General features: G+C 39.8%; 1 protein-coding gene across 2 annotated transcripts; it reads right to left on the minus strand.

Annotated features, from left to right (window-relative positions):
- Positions 1-2,459: 2,459 nt before the first annotated feature.
- LOC103724364 (putative beta-1,4-xylosyltransferase IRX14) lies at positions 2,460-9,904 on the minus strand. Of its 2 annotated transcripts, XM_039129899.3 has the most exons (4): positions 8,843-9,786; positions 8,179-8,739; positions 3,075-3,330; positions 2,460-2,940 (listed from the first exon to the last, which is right to left on the minus strand). In XM_039129899.3, the coding sequence occupies exons 1-3, from the start codon at positions 9,562-9,564 to the stop codon at positions 3,096-3,098; spliced, it is 1,518 nt and encodes a 505-aa protein (XP_038985827.2). In that variant the 5' UTR covers positions 9,565-9,786; the 3' UTR covers positions 2,460-2,940; positions 3,075-3,095. The 2 variants fall into 2 exon arrangements, with proteins under 2 accessions (XP_038985827.2, XP_038985823.2); XM_039129895.3 differs by having other exon boundaries at positions 2,460-3,330; positions 8,843-9,904.
- Between the last annotated feature and the right edge of the window lie 3,086 nt (positions 9,905-12,990).

Here is a 12,990-nt window from a genome sequence, read left to right on the forward strand (position 1 = left end):
AAGCAATTGATAGTCTGAGTATATTAATAACAATGTCATTAATATCTGTTTTTACTAGGCAAATAGAGACCTCTGCACAAGATGAGCCTTTATTTGAGATTTATATAATAGATTGGTTTTCAGTTTTATATGATCATTTTAGATGGCATCTTGGAATTTATCAATTATATCATTCATTACCATAAAAATATAAAAAGTTTTATATATCATATTTGGGTATGCTCAAGTAAAGATCTCAGCCAAAAGGAAAATATTGATCTCCATGCAAGTGGAATATTCGTTGAAATTGGAATAACAAGTGAAAATGGATGACTTGTGATCACAAGATATATAAGCACAAGTACAATAGACGTCATAAGTCAATAGCAAGGAACAATTGATAAAGGGCTGAATATATGCTCACTCCGGTTGATGTACTTCTGTATCTTTGTACAAATATTACACGATAGTGGATGAAGATTAAATGGCTTAGAGGATCAATATACGAGGAATATCCAACAAAAAGGTTGTAGACGGATACTTTTCCCCCTCCTTTCAAGACACTGGAAAAAATCAGGTTTGCGCTTAGAGATAAGGGGTTTAGTTAAGAGGGACTAATTTATAAAACTATATCATGTAGTAAAATGAGAGAAAAATACTACATAGTGGGCAAGTAATATATATGGAGCTTGACTGAACTTCCATTGGATAGATCTTGATTGTAGATTGAGGAATCGAGATTTCAATGCATTGGATTTGTTTATTGGAATTCATATTGTTGCTGCCAATCTATAGATCATTGACGTGGATTGCTCTCGTCGATCTGAAAGAAAACAAAAAGCCCAATGAACTCGCAAGGGCTTTAGTCGGTTACTTTTTTTTTTTATATAGCTTTAACATGAGTACATCCAATCAAATCAGAAGAAAGTAAAGAGTACAGAGTAGTAGGAATGTCAGCAACTGATGTCCAAAAGAAATCCCCGGAATGCCGAGCGACGTAGGAGGCGACCTAATCAGTTGCTTTGTTCGCCTTCCGATACACGTATGCTGCCTAAAAAACTTCCATCTCCTGAGCCAATCTATGGATCTCTAGGATGAGAGGATGACCGTCACCGTACATATCCATACCCCGGATCCAATCGATCACCACAGATGAGTCCCCCTTGAGATACACCCGCTCGACGCCGAGCACCCTCCTCACATAGGATAAACCCTCCCAAGCAGCCCGCAACTTTGCCCCAACAACAGTGAGCCCTGATATGCGACGACCACCAGCTGCCACCAGCCTGCGAAAAGAGTCTCTGATTACAAATTCCACACCTCCAAAAATACCGTCCACCGTCAAAGTTCACTTTGAGATAACCAAGAAGTGGGGGCACTCATGAAACAAGGGCATCCTGGAATGCCGGTCACCTATCATGGAAGGTCTTTAAGTCTATTTATAGCTAAAGGATATAGAATTCCTAGAAGTTGCATTCTAATGGCCTAGGATTGTGTTATAACCATCGGAGATGCTGATGTAACCGTATGCGATCCGATTACAACCGCTTGGGATCATATTATAACAATCAATGATTATATCATAACTATAGCGCAATGTGCTGTAACCGTCTGGATGAATGGGCGCTAGCTGTGACTTGCACCTTTGGCCATGGTCCGAGATGAGAGAGCCCTAGTTGGCTTAGTGCTAAGCTAAGCGATTGTCTAGCCAAACTAGTGAGCTTGACCTCAAAGGTTGGTTGCTTCTACTCTGCCCAGCTTGATCGTCTGGCTGGTTGAATCTGATAGTGCCGCATCATCATACTTATTCGATGTCATGTCACAAATCACCCATGATCAGAAAATCTGTCAACTATCATCCATTCTCAAATTCATACGTTCCCAAACAACAGGGGTATTTGTCAATTTTTCTCTGCATTTAGTGGAATGCATGTGCAAATGTATGGACGCTTGCAATGAAGAGAACTGCACGGTATATAAACACGCGTGGGTTGGGAAGTTAAAAGGATTGCAATATAAGAGGACTCTAATCCAAAGTCCTCCATGTACTCCTCTTGTCCTGTGGACATGCTTAATAAAAAAGAGGTAGTTCAAAAGGTCTCTAGAATTGTAATTCGAGGTGGAAATGGTTTAATTTGAACGGTGGTGACGACTCGAGCTAAATCCTAGGATTACAATGGCTTGTCGGCACAAAGTATTGGTGCTTTTATAATATTTAAGATTAAGACAGGATTTGGATGACTACGATATGCAAACAGATGACTTAACAGCATGAGAAACAAACGCAGAAAGTGATCGATGACTCCGATTGCTTGACTGAGAGGTCTGGATGAAAAGACCGGAAACCAAATTTGCTTAATAACTATATATAGAAGAAAACATATCCAGGGATCAAGTAAATAAAATGCCACGGTCATCATTACATTTATCACAACAAACATAAGAAATACGGCACAATCCAAGATCGTAGAAGAAAACTCTTCCAAAGTGAAACATCAGCATGACGCTCCAATTCAATCTATTAACCTTAAGTACAACAAGAGCCAATAGCAGGCACATGTTTTTAAATTCTGTTTCTGAAACTAATTTCCATTGCAACAACCAAAATGGTTGAATGAACCAACCCCCCCACCATCAACAAAAAACAGAAAAGAAAAAGAAAAAGAAAAAGAAAACACCAGTATGCATGAAACTTAGTTCGCATCAAATACTTCATGATAGAACTAGCAAATTAAAACCACTGGCATCATCATTCTTTTAGATCTCCAGAATTTACTGCGCCCGTCGAAATGTTAACAGTTTCCATATCAACTTCACATGGAACCATGGACCTCCAGCGAATTCTGAAGGATTTATGTTCTCTCATCTCCAACTGATAGAAATAACAAGCTATGGAATGCTGAACCCCAGTTGGATGCTTATCTTCTGGTGAAGCTATTCCCAAAATAATGTAGACATATCCTGGTTGAGGATAAAGAAAAAAAAAAGTCTAGATGCAAAGGATCTAACACTTGGCAACAAGCACATCTATTGGTGGGAATTTTTTTTTTTTTTTTTGGGTACAAGTGAGAAATGAAAACTCTAGCTGTACAGACCTGTTGTGAACGTGAGGCCTCTCATTTTGCTTGCCTCTGAGATACCACAGAAGTGCGCGCATCCACTTGTGCTTCCCGCTTCCTTTTATTACGAGAGCTGTGCCTCGATCTCGAAGATCTACCTGTCTTCGGGGAACGTTTCTCCATGTGATCTTGATTGGCAGCCATCTTATCCGATGGAAGTTCAGGAGGAGCATCAGGCCATGGGGTTCGTTTTGCAGGAACAGTAATATCCAAAGGTGGATATATTACCCATCTGCATGCACAGAAAAGCATAATGGCAATGGTAAAAAAAATAATAGAATGTCTCACTTTACATCTAGCATCTAAACCTTTGAAAGTATTCCTGCTAAAAATGGTCAAGAACTAAACCATGGAATTTTTCCAGGCTCAGTGATATAAAGAATAGAGCAACCAATGAGACCCATTACCAGACTGGCACGTTCATTATAATTCTGAAGCACATCAATGATACATCTTCAAAAATTAAAATATGCATCATTACCATAAAAATCGTGATTCCAAAGTGTTATTTAGGAAATTATCTAAAAGTAATACATCATCAAAGGCGAGGTTAATTGTAAAGTTAAGGTATTGGGCTAGTCAAATAGATGCAATTTATCATAAAGAGTATGTTAATATCAAGCTATGTTAAGAATGAAGCAGTTTCCTGATAGTATTTGTCTCTGTGCACAGAGAGAGATTTGCTACCAACAAAGAAATCTGCGAATAAGTCCCAAGAGAAAATTTGACAAGGCAATCAATATTCTGTTACAATACATGTTATAGACTAATGCAAATATTTTAGCTCATACATGTTTAATGCATTTTATATGTTATACACTTTCATCCATCATATGAACCAGTATATATGGTTTGAATATATAGTCTCTACACGCATGAAAGAAATTCTTAATGGTCTTGCTTAAAAGATCAAGTTTTCTGTAGCCTAGTGTTTTTATCTCTACCCCTAATGTAACTGCAAATTTCAAGATTTATAAGCTCAAATCTTTGTCTAAGACTTGAAACTTTTCACATGTATATCTAGTAGGAACCAACCATCACAAAAAAAAAAAATCCAACTCCACAGTTTCATCGCCCTTGGTCCGTGCGACCTTTCTTTATTTGAAAAGCATCATTAAGGCAACTATTGAATCCTTCTACTCAGTTCACATATGTGATTTTCCATTTTTTCGCGACAACTGGATACATTTTCACTTTTGAACACTGATTTGTTTCACATCAGGTTGAAAGAATGGAGGTCTCTGTGAATTTCATATCCCTAATTTATATATTTCCTAGATTCTAGAGTATGTAGTCCGCCTCTTTTCTCTCCTATCTTCACCTAAAGTGTTGATAGCTTTAAGTCTTAAATGATCTATCCTTAGCCTTCCTCTCTGCGACACTGGCATGTCCAAATGGAAAAATTTAAGTACTCATTAATCATCTCTAGTTTGCAATATGTTCAAAAAAGTGATCTTTAGATTTAAAAGCTTCATTTTCTCATCCAATGTTCTTTCATTGATTCCTACTACAAAATTAGAGATCCCCGGGTTCTAAATTATAAGTACTTGGACATTCTATTTGTTGATAATGTCCAATTATTAGATGGTTTCTTGGAATTCTTGTTAACCATACATTTGTTGGCTCCATATTTCCTTACTAGTCTTTAGGTCATATCTTGCAATCCAGCATTTTTGTGAATTGATTTTGACATTGCTTCTTCAAGCTAGCTGACAACACTTGTAAGTCATTATATAGTTACACATCTCAAACATACTCTAAACACCTGGTGTTCATCTGCTTATCAGAGCTAGCGTTTCCAGCCCTGAGGCTGACAATTTCTTCATATAATTTTCCAACCATCTGATTTCAGCCCTTGATTCACAGTCTTGATTGTTGTCCACTACTCTTTGAATTGGTAGCCTTGGAATGTATTTCTGGCTACAAATTATTGCTATTAAACTAAATTCTTGTTTCCCTTCAATGTTTCATCAGATGTTACAGAAAAAACTGTCATATTCCAATATGCAAATTGAACTTCAAATTTAACTCCATCCTATTCCAGAAATCTGAATAGACAATGGTTGATTTTACGGTAAACTAAAAACTTTCTAGTGATAAAATATGCACCCATGATCATGTTTCATAAGAATAAAAGTTGGTGCCAGGATACCCATTGTAGCTATTTAATATGATCGCGATGATGTATATATGCTTAAGGCACATAATTTCACAATTACTATTTCTTCATCAACATATTCAAGATTTTAAATACCGTAGGATGGGCTATCCCGGAATGCCCATGGAATAGGGCATGCCGCCGTCCTACTCGTCACGACATTTGGGGCACGGGATGTCCTAAGATAAGCCGATCGGGATGCTGGAACAATGGTGGGACGGTCATGTCCCAACACTCGAGATGGTATTCACACCCGACCCACAAAACAAAAAAATGGAAAAAAGGAAATCACACCCACCACTCTAACACGCATATACATATACAAATTAGTGCGAATATTGCAAAAATGGAGTTGCGTGTGTGCCTATGCTGGAAGTGAGAAACACAATATCACTAAATTACCCTTACACAAAGTGATGATGACATTGTAAGTTCATGCTATCATGTTGCAATACAAGGTATAATCATATACTCATTATGTGCATATAAATCTCAATCTCATGATCAAAAAGCTGGCCCAACAACTAAGGTTGGTCATGATGCATTTAAGCACAACTCTAGAATTCCATCTTTGTGTGTCAATGTGGCTATGGTTTATAATACGTAAAATTAAAAAAGGCTCTCGATTACAGAACATATGCTTTCTAAAGCTTATATGTTCTAAAGGGAATCTCGATTCATCATGTTTGAGACTATATCTTTTTAAGTAATACTTTGCATTTGGACATGTCTGGAAATATACAAACCGTGAAGAAAGGAAAGAAGCAGCAAGAAAAAATAGCAAGCATTGAAAAGCTAAAGACATATGCAAAACGAACTAGAAAAACCAACATGGACCAAATTCTTTCTCCTCTTTTTTTTTTTTGGCTTAAAAAAAGAAGAAGGGGGGAGGAAGGGACAAGCCCACCCCTGCGTAGCAGCCCCCACTGGGCCCTCACCCCGCCAGGAGAATGTTCGATGCGGGCAGAAATGGCCGTGTGTTGGGCATCTCGGCCAGTTTTACTCATACCCTCCCCACCCGTGGGCTCGGCTCGGTGATCCCTCGGGGCTCCGGCACGAACCCTCCATGTGAGTACATCACACCTGGCACCACCGAGGCTACCAGCGGACCAATAAGCCCTCCCAAACCCCATGTCCGAGCAGGGAGCATCCGGTCTCCTCAATTTAATCGACGCCTGCGTGATTTGAACTCGGAACCACTTAGTTGGAAGTAAGGCCCAGTTCCACTGAGCTACCACCTCAATAGCTCTTTCTCCTCTTTAGTGCCTTAATAGCCAGTCTATATAAGCAAACAAGAATTTCTTCTCCTTTTTTCTCTTTGGGGCATGCGTTCATCTTTGTCCGCATGATTTGGTTAAGAAGACAAAATGTCTCTATAGTCTCTTTGTTAACTTTATGCATATTTTTTGGCAATGTCAACCATGCTTGGCTGTTACCAAATTTCAACTTCAGTTCAAAACTAAAATGGCTAACTATGCAGCTTTTGAATAAATTCCCAAATGTTGTAACTTCCCAACCTGGACACTGTTACCCAAATGTTGTCAACCCATTTCTAATACACAGACACAATACTATATGTAAAAGCTGTCGAAATATCATATACCATAATGTATCAAACTAATTTCCGTACCATCCATAAATATCAGAATGAGTTGGCCCATCATAAAACACATAATCTATATGTCAATAGAGGAGGTCTTGATAACAAACAATGAGCAAAACCAAAAAAGATAAATGAAAATAAGATTCTACATTGATAGGCAAGTTAAGTGCCTGTAATTATCCTACAACCTTTCATGTACTTACAATCAATACAACCCTATCATCAGATGGGTCAGCATATATGGTGAAGCCACCAGCAATGCTATAAGCAGCCTCTGATTCCCAACTACTTGATAGGCCTATCTACACTAGAGATCAAACATGGCAGCAACTTCATCATCATGCTCATGATCCTCAATATCATTATGGTCCACTGTTCGGTATGCTGGCCAGGTTAAACCAATCTGATCATACCACTCAGACCATTATTCCTAACTTGATAAATCAACCAAGCTTAGTCCAAGCCCAACTACCATGTCCTTGGTCTAAATTAGTGATGCATCAGCGTCGTCAGTAAAATACTAGTCCATTACTATCCATTCTCTTCTTCAGAAAGTACAAGTAGTCATCCTATTTGATGTCAAGTATCCATCCTATCACATCTTTTCTCTTTTTTTTTTGTAATATTTCCATTTTATAAGCTCAAGCCAAGTTCAAATACCCTCTTGATATGACCAGGCTAAGCCTGATAGTCACAAAGCTTGGGTTGCCCAATCCTTTTGAAGTCATGCAGAATATAAACATGCATTATTATATGAACCCGATGCTTGCTAGATTCACTACATCAAACGATCTTTTGATGTATAATCCAAAGCTGTAGATGGCATTCTTAACCTTCCCATAACTTTGCATTGGGTTTTTGGTATAAGAATTTATTTCAGAAACCCATTTACGATAGTTTGCATTTCAATATATATTTCGTTCTGAAATCTATCAGATGATGATGTGTCTAAAGTGGCACCTTATGCAGATGATGTCATTATGGTCAATGTTTCTCCTTATCCTCTAATGATGAAAACTTAATGTGTCCAACGCACGAGACCATAAGAACTTTCAAGAAGTTATTATGATAGTGAATTTCTTGGAATGTTCAACGGCATAATACAAGATTTAATTTCCAAAAAAAAAAACTCATAAATTACAACACTTCTAGCTCCGGAAACTAATGCTGGCAATGAAAAGAGCTATCGAATCAAAAAAATACATCAAAACCCATGGCAATTATCAGTAATGCAACGAGGAAAGAAAATTAAGTTAGGATGCAAAGACTAATCAAAGAATAACAGCAAACAACATCAAGAAAGGATTGCAAAGACTCACCCTGGGGGAAACTTGCTATCATAACGGGCATCAACACGCAGCCACCAGAGTAGAACCTTCTTCCCACAGCTCCCAAGAGGCTCAACAAATGATGCATCCTTCAACAGATCCAATGGGCTCTCAATCTCCTCTCCGTTCCTGCCCACCTCATCAAGATCCCGAACCCAATCAGGCTTCTGCTCCGCTTCCTTCCACAGCAACTTCGAGTTCAAAACAAACCCAGCCCACTCGAGATTCCGCGGCAGCACCGTCCCTCCATCGCCAACAAAGGTGGCACTTTTATTCACGTACGGCAGCGAATTGAAGGTATGCCAGCCGGCCAATTGGTCCGAGGAGTTGCAAGCCGGGCCTTGGATCGGCACCGGCGAGTTCTCTTCCTCCACCTCCTTGCTCAGCTGCCGCTGGGCCACCGTCTCCAGATTCCCAGAGTGCGCGAGAATCCCAACCGAGGCCGCCCCCACCCACTTCACCTTCTGGATCTCGTCGAACAGCTCCATGCTGTGGATGTTGCTGTCGTCCGCGAACACGACGATGCCGTCCAATCGCCGCTCTTTAATGACTCTGCTTCCAAAATCCAACCAAAATCCATCAGATCTGACAAGAAAGAAGAGCTCGGAGAAAGAGAACAAGCGCAAGAGCAATTAAATGGATATAAAGGCGAGACCTGAGGGCGTGGAGGCGCATCCGGGACTCGAAGCGGTGGCGGTCGGACCAGCGGAGGGGCATGCGGCCAGGGAAGGGGAGGTGGAGGACGGGCAGGCGGGAGCGGGCGAGAAGGTTGGCGGTCTCGTTGGAGGCGGCGCCACGGCCGGCGGCCTCGACGACGAGCCAGGTGAGGGGATAAGGGATAAGCTGGAGGGAGTGGAGGAGGCCGGTGAGGTGGAGGGCCTGGAAGGTGCGGGAATAGGTCGGGGTGACGACGAGGAGGGGGTGGGGGTTCCTGACGCCATACTGGAGGCGCTGCTCGCGCTGGACGCGGCCGAGGATGCGGTGGGCGCTTATGACCTCGGCGGGGTCCGGGTGGGGCCAGGCACGGACGCGGATGCCGTGGCGGCCTACGACGACGCGGCTGGCGGTGGCATTGGGGGGCGGCGGCTGGGGGAGGGAGAGGGGAAGGTCTGGCCGGCGGTGGAGGAGGAGGAGGCCTGGAGAAGAAAGGGGGAAGGAGGGGGAGAAGAGGAAGAGGAAGACGAGGAAGCGGGCGAAGCGGTAGCCGAGGGCGAGGCTGAGGAGGCAGCAGATGGCGTGGAGGAGGAGCCAGAAGAGGCCGGCGGGGGAGCGGATGAGTGGATCGTCTGAGGGGGCGGCGCCGCCGTCAAGTGGGGCAGCGGTGGGGGATCGGAAGCTGATGACCCGGCGATTGGGGTGCAGCGCCGATAGCTTCATCGTGCAGTCGTCGTTCGCCGTATCTTCCGATCCTTTCTCTTGTCGTGGACTCGGCGTTCAGTAGAACGAGAGACGGTGGAATTTCTAGGAAGATTATCAAAAAGTTTCTCTTTCTAAATCGAAGACACGGAGAGGGGGGGGGGGCGAATAGATTGCGGAATTCCCGAGGGCAGAGGGCAATGGGGGCCCGAATTCGGACAAGAAATAGGATTAAGCCGCTTTGCACCAAGTTCGGATGTCATCGCCGTCAAGTATGTTTTCTGTCAAACATCGCAACGGTAATGCGACGTGGCAAGAGGATTGGCTGCGCTCGGAAGCGCCACAGCAGTCCGAATTCTGGACGAACTTCTGGTGCGGCCGCTGGGCGTCCCATTCCCACTTTTGTTCCTCAGAACCGTAACGGATTGGACGGCAAGGTAATTTTACTGTTGAAGGTACGCTTAAAAAGAAAAAAAATAGTTGATAGATGTTGTAATCACAATTGCTAATGAGGGATTAAAACTTGGACAGATGGATTGTTGCTGTCATGAGGTTCCAACTATATTAAGATCTCGTATACACAGTTGATCCATTCCCAGATAATTTTAGGGCTCGTTTGGTTCGCAGATTTTCAGAGTGCTTATGTTTGGTTGATCATGAAAAAGTGACAGATTTTTAGAGTGCTTATGTTTGGTTGATCATCCACTTTCCTGAAAAGTTACGTATAATTTTTATTATACTTTTAATAAAAATTAGATTTTTAATGTCTCTTTAATGCTTTTTTAATACTGAATGGCCTTTTTTAAAAAATATAAAAATAGAGTGATTTCCACCTCATGGAAAAGTAACTTTCTCATGTTTCTTATGGAAAAAACTTTTTCATGAAATGTAGAAATTATATTTTCATGGAAATACAATTTTTCTATTTCTCTCCTTTGAAAACTCTAACCAAATAAAAGGCATCTCATTACTTTTCCATTGACCACACTTTCCTCCCTTCTTTTTCCGCGAACCAAACGAGCCCTTAAGCTTTTTGGCCCCAGTAATTAGTTAACATGATATGAGAGATCAACATCATGGATCCAAATTCCCATCCAAGCCAGTTTATTTTATGTCATCCATTTGTTGAGTTTTATTCTATTAACTTACTTTAGATGTTACTTGAAGGCTGAAGCATTCGTAACTCATTGTTATGAGTTGTTCATGACTTGTTTATCCTTCATGTGCATTGTTGGAGCCGCACGTGATTAGAAATGCATACTAGGTCAGATCAAGTTAGGTTTTAACAATTCGAGACCAAGACCGATTACGGGTTTTCATGTCTAAATTGAAGGATTTGGTCGGATGTAAGTTCGAATAAGAAAAATATCATAGAACCTACTGAGCTTTCAGGTCTATGAAGTTTAAATCATGACAGGCAAATACTTCACAGTTAATCATAGATGCACTTTATTTAAAGTCCAGTATAAACACCTAAATATATTTTAATATGTAATTATTTTTAGACTTCCTACCCCATGGATTTATAGAATAAGATTTCATGTGCCAAGAGGTCAAAATATATAATTAAACTAGGTTATTAGTCAAAACCAAGTTAAGTCGAGCCTTAAAAATAATGAACCTACATCCAACCTAAAATTTTTAGCAGATCCGGCTTTAGATCCATACCCAACCTATTCATTGATGGGTTGAGATTGATTACCGAGTCGAAATTAGGTCCCAAACTAGGTTTGAAGGGTGGATTGACAACCTCATACAAGAAGAGGTGTTCAGGTCCGATTTGCATTACTGGCTCGTTTACTAATGACTTAAACTTTAGGCTACATTTGGCTTGGATATAGGAAAAATGAGAACAGTAAAAGTAATACCTACAAGTATAGATGTGCCATGAGCTAGGCAATTTTTGCTTGCCTAAAGCACACCTTTCTTGGAATAACTTTTGAATCATGACTCTTTTATCAATAAAAAATTAAAAGTAGCCATAAAAAGATACTTTTATGCTAAGGAATAACTTATAACTAGTTGTTTTGGAATAATTATACCTATCATAAACAAGTTCAACCAGTATAACTATTCTTTTACTAGCCTCATTTTAAGCCTTATACCTACTTTTCTTTTCTTCTTCTTTTTTTTTTTTTTTGTTGTTAGTACAACAGCCTTATACCTACTTTATGCACGAACTGAATAAAGCTTTAGAGTCCAACAGTTAATTAACCATCACTTATAATTTTGCACAAAGATATCATATTTCATATCATATATCTTTGATCTAATTTGTAAAAAAAAAATCTAGTTTTTAAATTTTGTGAATACAGGCCAGACAGTTCATTCAGACAAGAAATAAAGCAAAGGGCTTGAATTAAACACTTAATTTTAAACAAGAACGTGATATCTTCTTTAATCGAGATAAACAAGAATCCATTCCTTCAAAAAGATAATATGTACCTTTTTCATTTTTTATAATAGGAAGATATATCTACCATATGTTTCTTCCCAATAACAGTTTTTTTTTTAAAAAAAAAATTGTACACCTTCTCTTCCTTTCGAGAATATTAAAAAACAATGGCGTGCAAGTTGTAACTACCAAACATCTAGTTTTTTATTTGGTTGAACATATATCTAGACAACCGTGCACTAGTTCAAGCAATTTATGACAAATAAAGGAAATTTTTGGAGTCCTTAGCTCTTCCTTGGACAATATTCCATGAATAGTTGAGAAAATTATTTCTCTAATTAAAACAGACTTGGTGGGAAGTTCAAGGCTTCAATCATTCTTGTTGATAAAATTATTACTTCAAGTGTTTGCAATAATTTGGACTGAATGACAAAGGTCAGACTTTAAAGAATTATTTCTCTTATTTTGAAGCCCTTGCCTTTGTTAATGGACTCGCATTATTTCATTCATTTGAATATTGTCTAGGCCAAGGGAGAAAAATAAACCAATATGTAGTTTTTTTTTCTAGGGTAAGAACAATTAATTTGTATTTTTGCATAAATTGTACAATTCATCAATGCCAAGTACCCAAAATGAAGCATCACATCTATATCTATCATGAACGTAATGAGAGTATAAGATGCAGACCTTTTCTTGGAAATTAGAACATCGGTCCATCTAGCGACCACCATTTTCACTTCCTAACAAGTTGATGAAATGTGCAGCACTGGTCCCCATTAATCAAGTTGTACATGAAAGATCATTATTCTCCTCCTTTTTCCTTCTTATTTGGAGTGTGGGGTGGTGGCTTGGTTTTTGGTTAAGCTTTTATGCTTTTCCCCCCTTTTTTTTTTCATTTTCTTCGGTAAGAGACTCTGCACTTATTCAGATTAATCACATAGTGAAGGGGCTCTAGCTCTAAGTTGAACACAAAGCATTCATGATAAAGCTTGAGATGTGGAATTCAAATTGTCAGTGATAGAGCCTTGCCTCAATTGCATCGTTTATTAACA

This window comes from Phoenix dactylifera, chromosome 2, assembly GCF_051530095.1.
Source record: "Phoenix dactylifera cultivar Ajwa chromosome 2, Ajwa_hap1_PhDact_Kaust_v1.1, whole genome shotgun sequence".
In the NCBI taxonomy this organism is placed as follows: domain Eukaryota; kingdom Viridiplantae; phylum Streptophyta; class Magnoliopsida; order Arecales; family Arecaceae; genus Phoenix; species Phoenix dactylifera.